The sequence below is a fragment of the Myxine glutinosa genome, chromosome 4 (assembly GCF_964187855.1).
Source record: "Myxine glutinosa chromosome 4, kmMyxGlut1.1, whole genome shotgun sequence".
Taxonomy (NCBI): domain Eukaryota; kingdom Metazoa; phylum Chordata; class Myxini; order Myxiniformes; family Myxinidae; genus Myxine; species Myxine glutinosa.
The window spans coordinates 40963029-40986341 of record NC_136264.1 but is presented as its reverse complement, the minus strand read 5'-3'; the positions used below and the strand labels follow the sequence as shown (position 1 = coordinate 40986341).

General features: G+C 47.4%; 1 protein-coding gene across 1 annotated transcript in view; it reads left to right on the top strand.

Annotated features, from left to right (window-relative positions):
* Positions 1 to 2801: 2801 nt before the first annotated feature.
* Positions 2802 to 23313, top strand: part of LOC144891592 (uncharacterized) — a 64771-nt gene continuing 44259 nt past the window's right edge. The window contains exon 1 of the mRNA XM_078775212.1: positions 2802 to 2940. Coding sequence (XP_078631338.1) covers positions 2898 to 2940 — 43 coding nt within the window. The 5' untranslated portion in view covers positions 2802 to 2897. The remainder of the gene's footprint in view (positions 2941 to 23313) is intronic.

The following is a 23313-nucleotide window of genomic DNA, read 5'->3' as shown; positions in this document are numbered from 1 at the left end:
ACCTTGAAGCTTTGTTTTACTCAGACAGGGACCACCGACATCCCAGACTCAGAGTGGACGCTACCAACATTACGCCACCAAGTCTGGTTGATTAACACCACATGCTTTGCTTCTAAACAAATTATTTATTAGGCCTAGAGGTAAACAAGAACAAACAAATAAACCAAATGTACTCAGTGTCAGCAGATACAGCTAAAGAATGACCTAAAGGGGAATAAATCAAATCAAATGAGGGTTGGAGGATTTAAAGGTAAAAAGTATTACGATAGGTCTGTCCTGATAGGAGGACATGGAGGGTACGTGCAGAGAACAGCAGATTGGAGGAGGCAAATAACAGTTTCAGCCAATGCTGCTTCTGAGATCGGGGTGGAGAATTTTAAACCTTTGGTGCAGAGGAAACACCTTCGGGGCACCGGCAGGACAAAGAGCTGCTGCGTGGGTACAGGAGGTGAAGGCGCACAAACTAAGGGCGTTCAATGCACACAAACCACCACAGGAGTCATAAAGACTCATTGATATCAGAAAGAGCGTTGAGGGTGCCAATAACATACCGTACATGCATCATTGCGTGAACATGGGGGTGTCAACATCCTGAGTGTGTCAGCAGTGTGTAAATGGTACAGTCACATTCCAAACTCGTGAAGACAAATGGAACCATCACGACACCAACGCCACCACTTCAATCCCCAGCATGCATTGCTTTACCCCATACTATCATATGAACCAATTCTAAAAGTTGAATGCAACTCTCTGCATGAAACTTTACCACCTCAACTTTCCTCAGATGGCTGTCTCTATGCTGCAGCATCCCTGCTCCAGCTTCAGTCCATCCTTGAAAAAGCCGAAGATCAGATGGGCTGCCTCAATAAACTGTTTTTTTTTCAACCTGAAGATTCGAACCATTGACACGGAATGTATATATTCAAATGCATATTCAACAAGAACTAGTACGGAATTTGTAGAGATCATAGTCTCGCATCGTGTGTTCCATCTGACGACAAATACTGTTGCTAATTGAACACGCTACTATTATGGCCCACTGCTAATATGGCCCATATACCTGTATCATCTATTCACCCTATTATGTCACATCGTTTTTTGCCATTGGTTATGTACGTCATAAAGGGAATTTTTCACTCACATTCGGTCATAGATCAGGATGTACGAAGTTCAGATATTTCGGATAAAGATTTCAATTCAACCGATTATGGCTGGAATACCACTTCACTGATGACATCATTGTTATCACCGAATATACACCTTGGGGAGTTGATGACATATGCCAAGTTTCAATTTTTCCTTTCAATTTTTGTTGAGTGGTTTTGGAGAAAATTATGTTCAATTTTTTCCTTTAATCCAATATGGCTGCCATACCATGCGACCTAAGATGTCAAAGTTAGCAATAAAATATTCTCCATGGTTAAAATTTTTGCATCGATCGGTCAAGCTGTTGCAAAGAAAACCATTTTTAAAGCGAAAACACACACACACACACACACACACACACACACACACACACACACACACACACACACACACACACACAAACACACACACAGAGACACACACCGAGACACACACACAGACACACACACACAAACACACACACAGACACACACACACACACACACACACCGAGACACACACACACACAAACACACACACACAGACACACCGAGACACACACACAGACACACACACACACACACACAGAGACACACACCGAGACACACACACACAAACAGACACACACACACACACACACACACCGAGACACACACACACACACACACACAAACACACACACACACACACACACAGACACACCGAGACACACACACAGACACACACACACACAAACACACACACAGACACACACACACACACAGACACACACACACACACACCGAGACACACACACACACACAAACACACACACACACACACACAAACACACAAAGAGACACACACACACACAGTGGCACACACACACTCACAGAGACACACACACAGTGACACATACACACACACACACACACACGCAGACAGAGACACACACACACACAGACACACACACACACACACACACACACACACACACACCAAGACACACACACACACACCAAGACACACACACACACACACACACCAAAACACACACACAGACACAAACACACACACTGAGACACACACAGACACACACACACTCGCGCGTGCGCACACACAAACACACATACATACAGACACACACACACATACACAAAATTCAACAATCTTTTGCAGAAGGAACAGCTGGGCAAGTCGTTTCCCCAGTTCGTCGATCTGACCATTAGTCATCGCGAATCTGCTGAACTGTTGGACCAGGGAAGAACTCAAGGAACTGCAGAAACTTCCAAGAACGCACGAAATGCCGTTACTGATGATCATTTTTTTTAAATTTCCTGGGGGAGGACCCCCACACACCCCTTAGACCCCCCCCCCCCCGGCGCTATGGGTAGGTGCACCCCTCCGTATTTAAATTCCTAGATCCGCCCTTGTCCTGGGAGGACTCAGTTCCACCATCTGAAACCCATATTATTGAGATAAGAAACAACGACACTCACACAAATACACGTCATTGCGAATCTCCACCTCCGGGAGACGGGCTAATAAATCACACGATCATCAAGTCTCATTCTTATCTTGCCGTTATTGCGACTCAATTTGAATACGTGAAATGATTGTCTGGCAGCCAATGGGAGGTGTCAGAAACAGAACCAGTAACTGCTCATAAAAACGTTCCCTGTGTTCCCTCCATACAAACAGGTTATTTTACTGTTGAAAGAGTTTCTTGTTTTTTCACGACTCTTCTCCGACTTTTTTCACGACTTTTTTTCACGATAGCAGAAAGATTTCCCATGGAGGTGTTTTTTTGGCTTGTGCTATGCGCTCTTTTACAAGGTAAGACCTCACTTACTTTGCAATCCTTCTAGTAGGGTTTAACATCATTAGAAAACAAATTATTCAGAAAAAGTCGAGAGAAATGTAATTGAAATGTTCCCTGATGGTTGAGCCATCCATTTATGGTTGGCACGCACCAAACTCTGTAGTGCAATGGTTGGAGGGTCTGCTCTGGGTCCAGGAGGACGGTGATTCGAATCCTGCCAGAGTCATCCCAAAGTCTATTTAAAATGGTGTGTGCTGCTCCCTTGCTTGATGATAAGTATTTAAGAGGATAGAGCAGGGCCAAACAACACTGGGAAGGCAATGACAAACCATCTAGTATAACCCTTGCCAAGACTGCTTCGGCAGCACCAACGCGCCATAAAGAGTATAGTTATAGTACATCAAAATCCACGAGCGAGACATGGGTAATGAACGTAGAGCAGCAACGAAGGCTGGAAAGGGTGGAAATGCGAATGGTTCGGTGGATGTGCGGAGTATCGTTGAGAGAGAGGAAGACAAATGATGAATTGCGAAAGATGATGGGAATAGAGCCTGTGATTGATGCTGTGAAGAGGAACAGGTTGAGATGGTTTGGTCATGTGTTGAGGAAGGATGAACGTGACTGGTTGAGAATAGTGATGGAAATGAATGAAGAAGGAAGTAGAGGACGGGGAAGACCGAGAAAGTCTTGGCTAAAGATGGTGGAAGAAGAAATGCGGGCAAGGGGGTTAACAAGGAGAGATGCAGAAAATAGGGCAAGATGGAGAAGATTGTCATGGGGACCGCAAGGCTAACCACCGCTCTTGCAGGGGAAATGGCCTTAAAATGCCTGTTGTTGTTGTTGTTGTTGTTGTACGTCAAAATCAACAAGAGGGAGAATTGCTTTGCGATACGTGTCCCCTACCGATGTAATATTTTCTAAGTTCAAAAAAGCGCACAACTCTGTGAAAAATTGATGAAATGCCCTCAAACTCAAACTAGTTGTGTAACTTATCGTAATCGAGCCATGTACCAATGTACCAAGTTTTAGTTCAATATGTTAAAGAGTATGGCGAAAAAGTCTGAAAAACCACAGGTGGGACGGACAGACGCACAAACGTCTCGCGTCCCTTCTGGTGAAACCGGTAGGGGATTAATAACCCAAAAATGTAAATTGAAATTACAGCAAGTGTGAAATGATCTTGCCTCTTATGAGTGAAATACTGTAAAAATAAAACTATCTCAACAGCACCCGTGATTTACTGGGAAAAAAAAATAAAAGGAAAAGCAGACACAGGAAAAGACAATTAAGCCCATCCACCTGTACTGCATCCACAACTAGTGCAAGAGCATCAAACTACTACTATTACCACTACTACTTCTACTACTACTACTACTACTACTATTACTACTACTACTACTACTACTACTACTACTACTACTACTACTACTACTACTACTACTATTACTACTACTACTACTACTACTACTACTACTACTACTACTACTACTATTATTATTATATTGATGGCTCAAACTGTTCCCACAGTAGACAACAAGAAAACCATGAAGACAACAACTTAAAGCACAAATGGCTATGTAGATAGTTTTATCCCTCCTGCCGTCTCGCTCTGGAATTCACCACCTGTAACATGCTTCCCATTATCCGACGATTTACTCTGCTTTAAGAGGAATGTCAATGCATACATACCTCACACTACTCTAGGCAGGAAGAATGTGATTATATACTGTAATCTCACACTACTCTAGGCAGGAAGAAGGTGATTATGGACTGTAATCTCACACTACTCTAGGCAGGAAGAATGTGATTATGGACTGTAATCTCACACTACTCTAGGCAGGAAGAATGTGATTATGGACTGTAATCTCACACTACTCTAGGCAGGAAGAAGGTGATTATAGACTGTAATCTCACACTACTCTAGGCAGGAAGAAGGTGATTATAGACTGTGATCTCACACTACTCTAGGCAGGAAGAAGGTGATTATAGACTGTAATCTCACACTACTCTAGGCAGGAAGAAGGTGATTATAGACTGTAATCTCACACTACTCTAGGCAGGAAGAAGGTGATTATAGACTGTAATCTCACACTACTCTAGGCAGGAAGAAGGTGATTATAGACTGTGATCTCACACTACTCTAGGCAGGAAGAAGGTGACACCTCTCACTGCTCTCGGCAGGAAAAACGACGGTTACACATCTCACACTGCTCTCAAGAAAGAGAGCGGTGACTAATCTCACAAAAGAATGCAGGAAAAAGTATTATCAGGAAGGAATTTATGACAAGATTACAAACTCATAAAAATGACAAAGGAATTCACAAAAAAGATAAATAAATAAATTAAAAACGTAGTTCAAAATAATGAATAATAAATAATGTATTTAAAAAAATAAAAAAAAATTTAAAAAAATTAATATATATCTTTATAATGATAAATTATACTTATAAATAGTACTTATAGTACTTATAATAGTATAGTACTTATAAATAATAAATAATGAATGTGGAGAGTTAATGAGGGATGATGATACCTACCGAGCTGTTTGGTTTTGTATTTTCAGCTATTTGGATGCGAAAGTGATGGAGGCCCTTGATTCGAGTCCTGTGTTGAGTCAGAGTTTTTCACACTTAGCCCCAAGCAGGAATTTAATTCCTGTTTATAAAAATTGTAGATGAGTTAATCTCCAATGCACTTCTACATATACTTGCATACACATACATACGCGTACATATATTTGCGCTCACATCCGGGGTCTGTCTAGCAGGCACGTAAGACATCGGCTATTATAAAGCTCGCAGTGTTAAGTGTGGGGTATTTCTAAGGAGATTTTGCCTGGCTCAATAGCGCAGAGGGCTGTCACCACGAAAGTGATGGAGGCTTTTGGTTCGAGTCCCGTGTTGAGTCAGAGTTTTTCCACACTTAGCCCCTCGCAGGAATATAATTCCTGTTTATAATATACATACATATACTGTATATATATATATATATATATATATATATATATATATATTGTTGCGGTTTTGAGTTTGTACAGTGAGTTTAATAAAGGTTAAAATTTCCCCCTCATAGTTAGTCACACAAGCAACATGTAGCCTCGCGATAGTATAGTTATTTTTTCGTATTTGTGAGCTTAGTCCTTTTCCATTGTTAGTTCTGCGTTGAGTAGAGTCAGGAGAATAGGTCCTACTTCTACTGACTTTCCAGCTTCCCTAGCCTCATGCCCGTTTGCACTAACTTTGGTTCATTTTGGGCGAATTAACACGAGGCAGGCTAGGAGGGTCGGGGCGGAGCCGAAGGCGGAGCGGCAGAAGTGCTGACGGTAAGCACGAGCCGCCAATTAGGGCTCAGAGGTGGTGGTGGTGGCGTTGCGTCACAGGGTGTGGTAAGAAGGTTCGAGAGAGTTCCAGAAGGTTCGGGGGTGTACCGATATAACCCATCGCGCAAAGCCCCCAGGAGGACTAGCGCAGGAGGACTAGCGCAGGAGGACTAGCGCAGGAGGACTAGCACAGGAGGACTAGCACGGGAGGACTAGCGTGGGAGGATTCACTCGCTGATGAGCAAAGGACTCGCGAGAGAAGGACTGGCACGGGAGGACGGCTGCCTGAAGGGACTCGATAGGACTGCCAAGGAATAACTCGCGCTCACTAACCAACTTGGAGGAATCGTGGAAGAGGAGTTGTGATAGTCAGAGAACTGTGCAAGATACGCAGGTGAAGCCAGACAAACATGAACCGAAATAGGCGCTATTAATAAGTGATGCTCGGTTGAGTTTGAGGCCGATCCATATACGGTGCATTAAGTCGCGCGAGTGAGAATGGCTGTGTAATCGCCAGCCGTGCTGAAAGTCCCGCATTTGCCGTTCCACCTCATCATCTGCCTTTGTTCGGGAGACGTGCTACGAGGTTCCTTCCACCGCCTGCTGCCATCTTCGCGGGACGTGCTGGGACCGTGGAGAGCCGGACGGGGCCGTTCCTGGACGACCATGTCGACGCGTTTCGCTGAACATCACTCCATCTGCAATTCCCTGTGTGAGTGTGACGGGCCTGAGTCTGGGAAATAAGATAAGACTGATAAAGTGCTGCCCTGTGTCTCTGCGTCCCCGATCATTGTACATACGTGTGGGAATAATTAAACCTGTGGTCTTCCTTTCTTCCATTCTATTGTTCCTGTGGTTTCTTCATTGGCTAAGCGTGGTACGAATAGAACCGCTCAAATCGGGTTCCACTACAAAACTGTACGGACCACGTGGTACTCAATCCGCTCGGCGTACTCAAACCACATGTGGCTCGTGTGAGGCTTGCTACCTCGCTTCTGTGGCGGCGCAGGGAATTAGGTACGAACGAGAGTTGGTCCCGAAACCCTACTTTGCGTTTGCCCGGAAGGGACGTCTCAAGTCTCGGTTCCGTCAAGCCCAGAAAGAACAAGGGGATTAATCCCCCATTGGTAAGGGGAAGTAGGGCGGCGGAGAACCGTAACAATTGGTGTCAGGAGTGGGATTGGACCTGGAGTGCGCTTCACGCAAGTGAAATTGCGAGTGGACGAAATTTCGTTTTTAAAATTAAAATTTTAAATTCGTACCATGGCTAGCCAAGACGGTCGAATGCCCGTGGGGGTAGAAGATGAGGTAGATGAGGAGGAATTAATGACCCAGGACCCACGGGAAGAATTAGTAGAAGAGGAGGAAGCAGAAGAAGGGCTGGCAGCAGGGGTAGAAAATGGCGGCGCGTCGCACGTGGCGGGGGCAGCCGGGGCCGCTGAGTGGACCGGGCTCGACATTGGGTTATACCTGGCCCGGATAATGAGGAAATTGGACGCCCAAGGCGACAAATCCACCAAAGAAATGAAAGAAATGAAGGGCGAACTGAATTCGAAAATGGACGCCCAAAAGATAAATAAAATAATTGGAAAAATGGACATCCAGAGAGACGAAGTGAGGAGTAACATGGAAAAAATTTGAAAGCAAAATGGGTGGCCAATTGAAAGAAATGGGAGAAAAATCCACCCGGGAATTGGAAAAATTTATGGCGGCGTCGAAGAAGGACCAAAAAAAAGCAGGGAAGGACATAAGGCGCAAGCTGAGCGAGGAGGTCACATTGGTACACGACAAGGTAACGCGATGTGAGGAACGCGTGGAGAGCAAGCTTGGAAAGAGAGCAGCCAAGTTGACTGGGAGCATAGAGATCGCGACACGGGGTGTAGAAAAGCCGACGGCCACCGAATTGGACAGGGGAAATTCATGCGCGCCGGCGGTCGTCGAGGAAAAAGAAATTGGAGAAACAATTGGGGCCGAAGAGACGGCAGAAATAGAAAATGAATCGAGGGAAGAAATGGATTGCACACAAAGTTCGTGTTCGCATCGTGATGTCCGGCTTGCTAGCAAAATGAAAGGATTGCAGGTGCTGCTGGCAAGAAAGAGAATCCCCCAGGTGAGATATAATGGCGCGAATGTGTTTGGCGGGAAAAGGGTTTTGGCGCGCTTGGGATCAAGACGAAACCCGGGCGGTCGTGGAAGGTATATGGTGTGGTGTGCGAGGGCGACTGGTGCGCGGTACAAGAGAGAGTGTGCACCGGAGCACGAGTGGGTGCGAGAAAAGTGTGTTACAGAGTGCAAGGGAGAAAGCACAATGGAATGTGTGCGGGAAGAGTGTGTCGGAGAAGATTGTGTTACGGAGTGTGTAACCGGAGAGTGTGTTACAGAGAGTGTGCAGGAGTGCACCAGAGCATGTGATTGGGTGTGTACCAGGAGAGTGCACACCCGTGGGCATTACGGAGTACGTAACGAGAGAGTGTGTAACGGAGTGTGTGGAAGGTATGAGTGTGCCAGGGTGTGCGCGAGGGTGTGTGATAATGTAGTGTGCAAACGGCATGAGTGCACCTGGGTGGTGTGCACCAGAGTGTGCTATAACAGAGTGCGAGAAAGAATGCACACCGGACCGTGTGCGGAAAGAGTGTGCTGTAACAGAATGCATGGAGTGTATGGGGGCGCCTCAGTGTGCGAGTGTGGAGTGGGTCGCGAGGTGTGGTGAGAACGCGGCTCAAGCATCGACACAGACCGGGGAAGTGGTTAGCGCGATGGATAGCCGACGTGAGCCCTCGGTGAGTTGTGTGCGGTGGGGATAGGCGAGGATCGGTGCCGCAGCGGTCTCACAAGAACCGGCGTGCACGATTCGTGCCGGACCCCGCCCTGTATGGTTGGTGCCGCGCCGTGGCGGTAAAGGCGAACGGCAAGGTTCAAGAGGAGGTAGGAGAGTTCGGAGCCGCGCCCCCTGGCGGGTGCAGTGCTCCGACCGTGGGCGGTTGGGCCATCGTGTGTGGGACCGCGAGGCCACGCATAGAGATGGAGCTCTGAACCTCGGCCCATCCATGCCTCCTCCCCTGGATCGAAAATGCCGGACGGACCCAACCTACAGTCGACCAACCACCCGAATGGATCGCTCGGCCTCTCGAGGTCGAGCCGTAATGGCAATGTATTTCCGCACGAAGAGGCTCAGGTGCAGTGGACGAATGGCAATAGTGTTGGGGAATGGTACCCTGCGTGGAGGAATGGTAGTTTTACCATTCTTCACCCGGGCTCATGAGCATTAGATTAGGGGGATGGCAGTGACATGCACATGGGGGACCAGCGATGATTACCTCCATGGGGCACCGAAGCTTGACGAGGGCGGGCTAGGATAATTGATAGGGAAATTAGATGACAGCAGATGACATGAGATTTAAGTAGTGACATTTGTACGGTAGAGGGGACATAGGTAGCTTAGATGGTTGATAATGACGAAGGGAGTGCTTAGTTTAATGGGATGACGGGGAAGCACGAGTTTTAGGGGAAAAGCAGCTAGCTAGATGATGCTGTGTGTGTGATGATTTGTATTGAGATAAAAGGAATTGTGTTTGAGGTGTATGGGAAAAGGTGTGTGAGCGCAAAAGGTGTGCGAGACGAAAGGGGTGTGAAATAATTGGTGTGCAAATAAATGGTGTGGAATACTTGGTGTGGAATAAAAGGTGTGGAATACCTGGTGCGAAGGAGTGAATGTGGGGAGATGGACCCATTCACGAATACCCGGGGTGGGTAGTTTAAACCCAGGTAGAGGGCTTAGGTAAATTGTTTGGATATTGACACCTGTGGTGCAGGTAGTGGCAATGTAGTGCTTTGGAGGGTGCATGAGTCAGTGACATGGCTGGGTGTGTGGCTTAATTGGTGCGTATGGTTATTGAGGCACTCCGCCACTGGTAGTTTGTCGGCCAGGTGAGGCTGCAGGTAGGCTCTGGGAGCCAGTTAGGGTAGTTGTGAGTTGTTCAGTGGGGCCCGAGGATCCAAGGGAAGGACCCGGGTTGCCCAATGCCAAGGAGGGCATCAGAGGGGTAAAGAGCCAGGAGGGGCCTTCCCCAGTTTAGGTAGTCGCAGGAGCAGGTAAGCTCGGGTGGTAACTTCAGTGGCGGAGGTGCGCAGGTAGGTAGACCTGCTAGTAGAGCCACACGACCCAGCCACGAAATTGTTCAAGGGCACAGTAAGAAAAATTGGGGAGTGAGACCCAAATTCGTATGGCACCGCAGAGTGGTCAATGGGGATTCTGTTTTTAGAACCACATCGTTTAAAGATGGCCGATTGGCAGGGTACGACCCCAGGTAGTGTAAAAGTAAATATCAGTAGTGTAGTTAGGAATTGAGGAACTCCCTTCGCGCCATCCACATCCATTCACCAAGGAGGACGAAGCTCCGTACCAAGATCAAGTGAACTGATTTGAGTGTAAGATGCATCATGACGTAATGGGACATTGTGTTTGTTCCATTCCTTCCTTCCTGGGAGGGATTGGGAGACGAATTTGGATTAGAGGGGGATATGGGAGACAAGACGTAGAGACGAATTTGTAAATAGTTAATACAAGGAAGGGCTAGGGTAGTCTAGCCTACGTTGGGGGGTACGAACGGTTAGGGACGAGCTAGCTCTGCTCGCTCTCCCGCGCCCCTCGTATTGCATTACCTTGTATTGCTGTGTACCTTTGTGCCCTTTCCGCTTTGCTGGTCGTGCTTTGTCTCTCCCCCCACCCCAGGACCATTTTGGAGGTGGAACTGTGCAGCTCCACCTTGCTACACCTGTGCAGCACCCCTGCTGCACTTTGCTACATCTGTGCAGCTGAACCACGCGGCACTTTGCTGCCATATCCTTTTCATTTGTTATAACTTTGCTGCACGTGTGCAGCACTTGCTGCCATAAACACTTTGGTGCACATTACACTTATGGACCACAAGTTTTGTGGCCTTACACCTCACCTGTGTAGCACTTTGCTGCAAATTCACCTTGCATCTTCGGACCACTTGTTTTTGAGTGGCATCAGTGTCACGCAGTCGGACCACATAGGGTTGGCCCTGCTGGCAGAAATAAAACGAACACACTTGTTGTGCATTATTTATTTATTGTGTGCTCGGGACTAGAAGGTGGTAAGTTTATTTAGCCCCGAAGAGCAGGAATGGCCTGTATGCCGGTCCGGGGGCTTGCCGGTTTGATATGTGCACAAAGAAGACAGAAGATGCAAGACACCAGCAGCAAATGAAATGTGAATTTTTGAAATGTGTATTTGTGTACCTTGCTGTGCTTTCTCTCCCCTCCAATCTTCTTTCCAAAAAGGAGGGGTCCTGGGTCATAGAACTGTAAATAAGATTAGGTTTTGTGCTTGTATATAAAAATGCTGCCCACCGGCTCGATGTTTAGATTGAAAACAATTCCGGATTCGGTTAATTGTGGGCGTGATTCTGTTAGTTAGCTACTCAACGCAGTAGGTGGGACATATTTAGTGTTTTAAAACTGTCGCACACACGGGTTAGAGTAAATGTTAGGGGGAACCACATCTATATGTCACATGTAAGTAAAAGTTAGTCCCAGATCTTTCTCAAAAACGGTCGTACCAGATTTTGTAGGTTCGACTCGGGGACGAGTCTGACAAGGGAGAGGGGTAGTGTTGCGGTTTTGAGTTTGTACAGTGAGTTTAATAAAGGTTAAAATTTCCCACTCATAGTTAGTCACACAAGCAACATGTAGCCTCGCGATAGTATAGTTATTTCTTAGTATTTGTGAGCTTAGTCCTTTTCCATTGTTAGTTCTGTGTTGAGTAGAGTCAGGAGAATAGGTCCTACTTCTAACGATTTTCCAGCTTCCCTAGCCTCAAGCCCCTTTGCGCTAACTTTGGTTCATTTTGGGCGAATTAACACGAGGCAGGCTAGGAGGGTCGGGGCGGAGCCGAAGGCGGAGCGGCAGAAGCGCTGACAGTAAGCACGAGCCGCCAATCAGGGCTCAGAGGTGGTGGCGGCGGCGTTGCATCACAGGGCGCGGTAAGAAGGTTCGAGAGAGTTCCAGAAGGTTTGGGGGCGTACCTATATAACCCATCGTGCAAAGCCCTCAGGAGGACTAGCGCAGGAGGACTAGCGCGGGAGGACTAGCATGGGAGGACTCACTCGATGATGAGCAAAGGACTCGCGAGAGAAGGACTAGCGCGGGAGGACGGCTGCCTGAAGGGACTCGATAGGACTGCCCAGGAATAAATCGCGTGCACTAACCAACTTGGAGGAATCGTGGAAGAGGAGTTGTGAGCATCAGAGAACTGTGCAAGATATGCGGGTGAAGCCAGACGCGCATGAACCGAAATACGCGCTATTAATAAGTGATGCTTGGTTGAGTTTGAGGCCGATCCATAAGCAGTGCATTAAGTCGCGCGAGTGAGAACGGCTGTGTAATCGCCAGCTGCGCTGAAAGTCCCGCATTTGCCGTTCAACCTCATCATCTGCCTTTGTTCGGGAGACGCGCTACGAGGTTCCTTCCACCGCCTGCTGCCATCTTTGCGGGATGTGCTGGGACCATGGAGAGCCGGACGGGGCCGTTCCTGGATGACCACGTCGACGCATTTGGCTGAACATCACTCCATCTGCAATTCCCTGTGTGAGTGTGACGGGCCCGAGTCCGGGGGATAAGATAAGACTGATTAAGTGCTGCCCTGTGTCTCTGCGTTCCCCGATCATTGTACATATGTGTGGGAATAATTAAACCTGTGTTCTTCCTTTCTTCCATTCGATCGTTCCTGTGGTTTCTTCATTGGGTAAGCGTGGCACGAATAGAACCGCTCAAATCGGGTTCCACTACTAAACTGCACGGACCACGTGGTACTCAATCCGCTCGGCGTACTCAAATCACACGTGGCTCATGCGAGGCTTGCTACCTCGCTTCCGTGGCGGCGCAGGGAATTATGTACGAGCGAGAGTTGGTCCCGAAACCCTACTTTGCGTTTGCCCGGAAGGGATGTCTCAAGTCTCGGTTCCGTCAAGCCCAGAAAGAACAAGGGGATTAATCCCGCCTTGGTAAGGGGAAGTCGGGCAGTGGAGAACCATAACAATATATTGTTGCGGATCTCCCGAAGCCCGTTCCCGTTACAAAGGGGGGATTAAGCCCCTTTTTTCCCCCTGGGTCTTCGGGTCCGCGAGGCCGAATCGCCACTTCCGGGCAAACGTGAAAAAGGGTATCGGGACAAATTCGCACGTACCTTTAACCCACGCTGCCACGAAAGCGGGGATCGAGCCTCGCACAAGCCACGCTTAATCGAGGACGCTCGAGTGGTATGCGTATCTCGTGACTAGTGCTGTTACTTTTATTGGAACCAGATTTGAGCGGTTTTATTTGTACCATGCGAAGCCAATGGATGGAAGGGGCAGGATGGTCAAATCAGAGGAAGAACATGATTTATTATTATTTACAATGATAATGATGAAGGAAAGGGGGACACAGAGCAGAGCTTAATAAATCTTACCTATCCCCAGACACGGGCCCACGCACACACACGGGGAGAAGAAGAGAAGAATGTTCGCACGCCAAGCGTGCTTCGCCGTCGGTCGCTCCGGGGCAGCTCGCCCGGCGTGGCTCTCCGGTGTTCACGGCACGTACATAGGCGAAGGCAGACAGGAGGAAATCACGCGTCTGTGGCCCGGCGTGGGTCGTCCTCTCGAGCGCGCGATTAATACGGCGCAGAGTGCAGGGCACGGGGAAAGTTCGTGTACAATAGGCAATTCAATTCGCTTGCTCGGCAGCTCCACTCGCGTTCTTAAGCTCAACCCAACTCACTCTCACGGGAACTCTAAATCGTCTCACAGGGAACTGTGACGTGCACACGACTCTGACCGAGAACTCCTCTTACTCAACTCAACTGCCAACTCAACTCCTTCTCAACCCATCTTATGGGCTGCGCGACTCATCTGAGGTGGGGGAACTCGGAGCAGGGTTATATGGCCCCACCCGGCCCAACTCGAATGTTCCAAACCCCGCCTCTGGTCGTCGTGGTTAGCCACTCCCCTCGAGCCCTGATTGGCGGCTCATGCTGACCGACCACTCCTCCCGCCGCGCCTCCCTTCAGCCTCGGTAGACTTGTTCAGGCCTGCCGCATGGCATTTCAGCGCCAAAACCAAACAAAAAGCACCAAAGCAAAGCACCAAAAGAACACCTAAGCTCACTGGCCTACTCAACACAAAACTAAACACAGGAAAGGACTACGCTTACATTCACTAAGAAATAACTGAACTATCATGAGGCTTCATGTTGTGGTGCATCTACCTACGAGGGGGAATTAATCTTTATTCCAAAACCGCAACACTACACCCCTCTCTCGTCAGACTCGTCCCGAGTCGAAACCACCAATGGAACGACCGGTAGAGCCGGACATGCAAAATTAACCTTACTTTTAAATGTGACACATAGGTGTGGTTCCCCCTACCATTTACTCTGACCCATGTGTGCGACAGTTTTAACACTAAATATGTCCCTCTTATTGCGTTGAGCAGCTTCCTAACAGTTTCACGCCCACAACTACCCGAGTATTTCTGGAATTTTAAACTAAACACATGGCCGTTGGGCAGCATTCTTATATTTACAAGCACGTATATTTACAATTCTATGACCCAGGACCTGTTCTTTTTGGAAGAGAAGATTGGAGAGGAGAGAAAACACAGCAAAACACACTCAAAAATGGCACTTGCTGCTTGCTTCTTGCATCTTGCTTCTTGCTTCTTCCGTGTGCGTCTAACAAACCGGCTGGCCCCCTGACCGGCATACAGGCCATTTGAAGCATCAGGGCCAACTACACTTACAGAACTTCGTTATCCCTAGCACACAATAATAAACAAAAATGCTTTTATATGGCCAGCAGGGCCGTTCTCACGTGGACCAACTGCGTGGCATCAATGCCACTCAAACAAGTGGTCCGAAGTTGCAAGATGATTTTGCAGCAAGATGCTGCACAGCAGAGGTGCAAGGCCACAATGCTTGTGGTCCTTAAGTGTGACAAGGTGCAGCAAGAGGTTTGTGGCAGCAAAGTGCTGCACAGGTCGGCTGCACGGGTGCAACAAAGGTGCAGCAAAAGGACATGGCAGAAAGGTGCTGCACTGTTCGGCTGCACAGATGAAACAAGGACAGGGCAGCAAGGTGCAGAAGGGATGCTTCACAGGTCGATGGTGCTGCACAGTTCGGCCTCCAAAATGGTGCTGGGGCGGGGGAAGACAAGGCACAACAAGCAAGCAGAAAAGACGCAATGGCACATAGAAAACAAGGTGGTGCGGTGCGAGGGACGCGGAAGAGCGAACAGAACAGGCTCGTCCCTAACCATCTGTACCCCCCACCGTTGGCTACACTACCCTAGCCCCCCTTGTATTTACAATCCGTCATTACGTCTTGTCTCCCATATCCCCCTCTATGCCAAATTCGTCTCCCAATCCCTCCCAAGAAGGAAGGGATGGAACACACACAATGTCACCCTTACGTCGTGACGCGTCTTACTTTCCAATCAGCTTACAGAGCCTCGTTGTGGAGCTCTGTCCTCCTTGGTGATTGGCTGTGGATGGTGCGAAGGGATTTCTCATCCTAACTACTCCAGTAACGTTAACTCATTTAACCTACCCGGGGTCGTACCCTGCCAATCGGCCTCTTTAAACTATGTGGTTCTAAGAACCCGAATTCCCATTGCCCACACTGTGGTGCACTCTGAATTTGGGTCTCACCCCCACAAATTTTCACTGTGTGTCCTCACACAATTTCTGGGCTGGGTTGTGTGGCTCCACTAGCAGGTCTTCCTACCTGCGCACCTCCGCCACTGAAGCTGCGACCTGAGCCGACCTGCTCCTCGCGACTACCTAACTGGGGAAGGCCCTCTTCTGGCTGCTTACCCCCTCTGTGCCCACTTTGGCATCGGGCAACACGGGTCCTCTCCTGGAATCCTCGGGCCCCACTCACAAACTTCACTATAACTAACCGGCTCCCAGAGCCTACCTGCGGCCTCACCTGGCCGACAAACTACCAGTGGCGGAGTGCCCCAATAACTATACGCACCAAGTAAGCCACATGCCCAGCCATTCCACAGTCTCATGCACCCTACAAAATACTGCTTGCTACTACTTGCACCACAGGTGTCAATATCCATACAATTTACCTACGCCCTCTACCTGGCTTTACACTACCCACCCCGGGCTTCCACGAATGGGTTCCACTCTCCCCCAATTCACTCCTTCGCACCATGCATTCCACACCTTTTATTCCACACCAAGCATTCCACACCACTTATCTCGCACACCATTTATCTCGCACACCTTTTATGCTCACACACCTCAAACACAATTCCACTTTTTCTCACCCACACAATTCCGTTTATTCTCAAACACACAGCATCATCTATCTATCTACTTCCCCTAACACTTGTGCTTCCCCGTCATCCCTTTACACTATGCACTTCCTTTTCTTTATCATCCACCTAAGCTACCTACGTCCCCGCTACAGTACAGGTGTCACTACTTAAATCTCAGTGTTATATGGCCCCGCCCCGGCCCGACTCGAATGTTCCAAACCCCGCCTCTGGTCGTCGTGGTTAGCCACTCCCCTCGAGCCATGATTGGCGGCTCGTGCTTACCGACCACTCCTCCTGCCGCGCCTCCCTTCGGCCTCGGTAGACTTGTTCAGGCCTGCCGCATGGCATTTCAGCGCCAAAACCAAACCAAAAGCACCAAAGCAAAGCGCCAAAAGAACACCTAAGCTCACTGGCCTACTCAACGCAAAACTAAACACAGGAAAGGACTCTGCTTACATTCACTAATAAATAACTGAACTACCGCGAGGCTTCATGTTGTGGTGCGTCTAGCCGTCTACCTACGAGGGGGAATTAACCTTTATTCCAAAACCGCAACACTATATATATTGTTGCGGATCTCAATGTCGGCCTTCCCCCTTACCAAGGGGGGGGGGGGGTAATCCCCTTGTCTTGTATCTAGCCGACGCGATCCGGGGCTATGACGTTCCTTCCGGTCAGCGCTGGGTAGGGTCGTAGGCCGAATTCCTAATACCTAATTACCAACGCCTCCCAGGAAGCAAGGAAATAACCCCGCCCGAACCACGGTTTTAGAGGAAATGCCGAGCGATAGCGAGCCGTGATCCGAGCCGTTAACAAGAACTAACCCGATTTGAGCGGTTCCGAATCGTGCCACGCTTACCCAATGGAGGAAAAGACTAATACGGTCCAATTAGGAAGAAACCAGGAAGAACAATTGGTTTATTAATAATTTGTACAGGAAGGAGCAGAAGTACACAGAGTGAAGCTTATACAGTCTTAACTTATCCCAGGACAAATGGGCCCGCACACACAGACACACTCACACAGGGAGGTAGATGGGCAGGGTTGATGGTCCAGGGATGATGGCATCCAGGGCTCACTCCGGTCCCTGACTCGTACCGTGAAGGCGATGGTCAGGTGGCAGCTGCCAGGATCTCTCCTCGTGTCGTTTGCGTGGAGCGGACAATTACAGGGTGGAATGCGGGTGAAAGGTAGGCTGGCTTGGCGGTTACACTCGCGGCTCAACCGCGTACGTAATAATCGGCAACTTGAACGCGCTTCTTCATGTGTTTCTCCTCACGAGTCCTTTTTGCACACCCAGACGTCTCCACGCTGTCCTCTTAATGCGACCAGTCTTCTGTAATGCGCGAATCGTGCCAGTCCTGTACAGTCCTGTCGAAGGGCTTTGTGCGCGCGTTTATATAGCACCGCCCAGCGAACCCTCTGGAATTTGCCAGCCACGCTCTTACCACGCCCCTCACGCCATTCCACCCGAGCCCTGGTTGGTTGTTGGCTCTTACCGGCTCCGCCCTTGACGTGCTGCTTGACGTGGCCACACCCCAACCTCACGCTCCTCCCCCTTTCCAAGCCTACCTCGTGGCATTTGGCTGGTTTCGAGCAAAAACCCAAGAGCAGCGAACGCTGCTGGCAAAGGAGGTGGATTAGCCGAATCAGGGTGCGGGATGGATGCTGCCCAACAAGGTCGATTTGGAGGGTGGGCCTCAAAATGAATGGGGCCTACTCTTATTTCTTTCACACAACGCAGGTATCACTATTGGAAATGGCCTTATTCTCACATATACTATGACATAACTAAAGTTCTAAGGTGGCCTACGTGTTGCATGTGGACTAACTATGGGGGCAAACCTTTAACCTTTATTAATCAATATGTACATTCTCAGAACCGCAACAATATATTGTTGCGGTTTTGAGTTTGTAAAGTGAGTCTAATAAAGGTTAAAATTTCCCCCTCATAGTTATTCACACAAGCAACATGTAGCCTCGCGATAGTATAGTTATTTCTTAGTATTTGTGAGCTTAGTCCTTTTCCATTGTTAGTTCTGCGTTGAGTAGAGTCAGGAGAATAGGCCCTACTTCTACCGACTTTCCAGCTTCCCTAGCCTCATGCCTCTTTGCGCTGACTTTGGTTCATTTTGGGCGAATTAACACGAGGCAGGCTAGGAGGGTCGGGGCGGAGCCGAATGAGGGGCAGCAGAAGCTGACGTTAAGCACGAGCCGCCAATCAGGGCTCAGAGGTGGTGGCGGCGGCACTGCGTCACAGGGCGTGGTAAGAAGGTTCGAGGGGGTTCCAGAAGGTTCGGGGGCGTACCTATATATCCCATCGTGCAAAGCCCCCCAGAGGACTGAGCGTCAGAGGACTCGACTCGCAGCAGAAAAAGGACTTGCCCAGGGAGAACTCGTGCGCATTGACCAACCAAGAGAATCATTGAAGTGGAGTTGTGAGCATCAGAGAACTGTGAAAGATACGCGGGTAAAGAGAGATGCGCATGAACCGAAATATGCGCTTTTATGAGTGGCGCTCGGTTGAGTTTGAGGCCGATCCATATACGGTGCATTTAGTCGCGCGAGTGAAAACGGCGGTGTAATCGCCAGCCGCGCTGAGAGTCCCGCATTTGCCGTTCCACCTCATCATCTGCTTTGTTCGGGAGACACGCTACGAGGTTCCTTCCATCGCCTGCTGCCATCTTCGCGGGACATCCTGGGACCGTGGAGAGCCGACGGAGCCGTTCCTGGACGACCACGTCGACGCGTTTGGCTGAACATCAACCCATCTGCAATTCCCTGTGTGAGTGTGACGGGCCCGAGTCCGGGGGATAAGATAAGATTGATTAAGTGCTGCCCTGTGTCTCTGCGTCCCCGATCATTGTACATACGTGTGGGAATAATTAAACGTGTGTTCTTCCTTTCTTCCATTCGATCGTTCCTGTGGTTTCTTCATTGGCTAGGCGTGGTACGAATAGAACCGCTCGAATCGAGTTCCACTAACTAAGACTGCACGGACCACGTGGTACTTAATCCGCTCGGCGTACCCAAACCACACGTGGCTCGTGTGAGGCTTGCTTCCTCGCTTCCGTGGCGGCGCAGGGAATTAGGTATGAGCGAGAGTTGGTCCCGAAACCCTACTTTGTGTTTGTCCGGAAGGGGCGTTTCAAGCCTCGGTTCCGCCAAGGCCCGAAAGAACAAGGGGAATAATCCCCCCTTGGTAAGGGGAAGAAGGGCGGCGAAGAACCGTAACAATATATATTGTCATGTATAAAGGTGCAAACATTCCCCGTTTTATCCCAACACCGTGACCGCGGGTTTATTTCCATTTCCGGGAGTTTCGGCTCAGCTCGGACAGCGCTGAGGTGAATCGGGCCTGTATCTGCAGAGTCAATAAATGTGCAACAATCGATCATAGTCTGTCGAGATACATTACATGACATCCTCCCTTTTACAGTAGTATAAGTCCTTATAAATAATGAATATGGATAGATAATGAGGGATGATGCTACATACCGAGCTGTTTGCTTTTGTATTTTGATACTGCATATTGTTTTTGTTCTGTTCTGAAAATAGCATGTAATAACTAGAACGCCACTCAGTAGAGCGCATACTCCCGCCGTGGGTCAAGTTGGAATAGTACGATTACATAAAAGTTTGAGGGAGTAGTTCAGTGACAACACAAGACAAGACAATACAAGACAGACACTGCACAGATATATATTTAGAATACTGTATATAGAAGATAATGTTTAAAAAAAACAAGGCAATTTCACTTACATTTTCGGATTCAGCGTTCAATTCTATATAAGTGAGTGTATTTTGAGGCATGTGTGACTTCAAATAAAATTCTAAGCCAGGAAAAACATTCGTTTCATTCCTCAGGGTTACAACATGTAAAACTGGCCCAAACGTCAAAACAAAACTCGCTCATTTGAAGTCGTCCAAGCTAATGCGACCACTCATTCTTCTGGGAAGAATCCCGTGCACATGCTGGTCACACTTATAAGTCACCTAAGTCTTTATAAGTTAATCAAATACCGACACCGCGATTGACATTCGCTGAGGTAAATGTTGATATCTCTTCTGAGGTTAAAAAAAACAAACAAACAGTTTTAAAGCATTATACGTATCAAACGATACATTTTATGAAACGCGGAACACTAATACACACTTTGGTGGTTTAAAAATGACAGAATATGTCTTTATTAGAAAAAAAACAACCTTGAAGACAACGCTGCTAGCAAAATACACCGCTCTAACGCATAACCACGAGTTTAAACTACATTGTTTACAACAAATATGAAAACTATTTTCATATCACAATGTTAAATATAGAATATATAGAAGATAATGTTAAAAAAAAATGAGCCCTGTCTTCCAATGGTAAACAATCCTTCAAAAAATTCCTGGATCCCGAATAATATCCTGAGCTTCACCAAAAACGAATCAATTCTTCCCTATCCCAAGGGCAATCATCCCACCAACTTTCATCCAAATCCGTTCAGAACTTTTCCAGATATCTTGTTCACAAACACACACACACACACACACACACACGTACACGAGCGAATGCATTACTCCCTCGCGGGAGTAACTAGACTGGAGGAAGTCCTTATTCTCAAAGGAAGGTCTGTGTGCTTACGTCGTGTATCGAAGTACAACTTTTCTTCACAGGTCCACAACTTATCTAACATGTCATTGTTAATTATTATTATTATTTTACAAACTTGTGAAACAGGTATTGGGAATTAGTAACAGGCAAAATGTCTCAACCTGGGTTCATAGTCGATTTATCAGGGCAGGCCATGAATGAGCTCAAAGTCTCACCTTTTACAAACTTGGTCGGGTGTTTGTGGGAGGCAGAGCAGGAGCGAAAATGTGGGAATTCCGATTTAAGGTTGTGTGAAAAACGGTAGTTTACAGAAGTTAAAAAAAAAATAGTTCGAGTCCATGATTCATACAGTGCGGTATTATATTTATAATTTAGATATTAATAGAGGAGATGGTATTACGAAAATGTGACCCAACCCACACCAATGTAATCGGGCAAACAAAATTTTCATATTTATGGTGTTTAAAACTTTATCCCAAGGTTAAACATCAATAATGAACATGACGCACTATTCTGTAAACACAGATTTCTTTATATCCTCTGCTATGACATTGGGGTACAATGTCTGAGTGATGACCCATTGAACCCGATTTAATATGTTTTAGGATAGGACTGCTCAGGCAACGAAGTGATATCCCTGGGATTTATTAGCCCCCGGTGGACTTAGTCGGAAACGGGGGCTTATTGATTGGGTCTCGTCCGGCATACATCCGAAACCGTGTCTCTGACAGGTATAGACCGATTGTGTTCGTACTAGGTGGAGACAATCAATACATGATGGTAAACATAAGCACATTGTACAGGTGCTTGGTGACCTGTTCCACACCGGCGGGCGTATGAACAAGAACGTGACGACAACCTTGCCAAAGAATTCCGTTTTATTCTGGAATGAACAAATCATACAGAAAATATATTAATTCATACAAGCAGTAAGGAGCTATCAAGCAACAAATCGAAAATAAACAACCACGAAGAATGTTGTTAAATGTTCAAGGAGGCAGAAATGAACATCTGAGTTTATTCAAACAACACCGTGACCGAACACCGTGAAGCCTTCGGCTGCAGGGCATCATGGAGCAACTGACTCCTCCTACCCGGAAACGGAAACAGGCTTACATAATACGTCATGTGTAATACCAAAGGGTTTTGCAGTATCCAACAAATGACAATGATTAAAACGGCACAAAGAGCGAATACTCAAAGGAAAATACAAACGGAGAAAAGTGGCGGTTTGCGCACTCGCACGCAAAACGGCAGAAAGAGAGAAAACAAGTACAAAAAGTTTTAATTAAAACAAAAGCCACGTCGATGTTACACAATGCCTAGATGCAGCTGTGCCTATAACGTCGATGTTATAGGCACAGGACATTCCTATTGATTCGATTACTTGATGTTATTTTTGTGCAAAGTGAAAATATATCTCGGCAATTTCCCGTCTGTTATTTCAGGCGGTGTATGACTGACCATGCCGCGATTTAAAATATATATATATCTCGGCAATTTCCCGTGCGTGGCGACACGTGAACGAAGCTATGCTCCTCTCTCCACATTATTGTGACGACGTATAAATTAAATATTTCATCGTGACGATTGTCATCAAATGGACGAATTTTTTATATATCTCGGCATTTTCCCGTCTGTTATTTCAGGCGGTGTATGACTGACCATGCCGTGATTGTAAAAAAATATATCTCGGCAATTTCTCGTGTGTAGCACACGTGAACGAAGCTATGCTCCTCTCTCCACATTATTGTGACGACGTATAAATTAAATATTTCATCGTGACGATTGTCATCAAATGGACGAATTTTTAATATATCTCGGCATTTTCCCGTCTGTTATTTCGGGCGGTGTATGACTGAGCATGCCGCGATTTAAACAAAATATATCTCAATGGACTTGACGTTTCAGGCCTTTGAGAATTCATTTCGTTCTATAAAGGGCAACTTTCATCGGATTTTCTTCCCGTTTTTTTTCAACCGAGTCTAAAACTACGTTAGCGACTGAAAAATGAAATGATATATCGAATTTGATTTGAAAGAAAACTGTGTGAGAGAGGAAGACACCACGGACCTACAAAACAGGCCTCAAAGCTATGCGAGTTAATAAAATGGTGGATATTTGTTTATATGAAGCCTCTC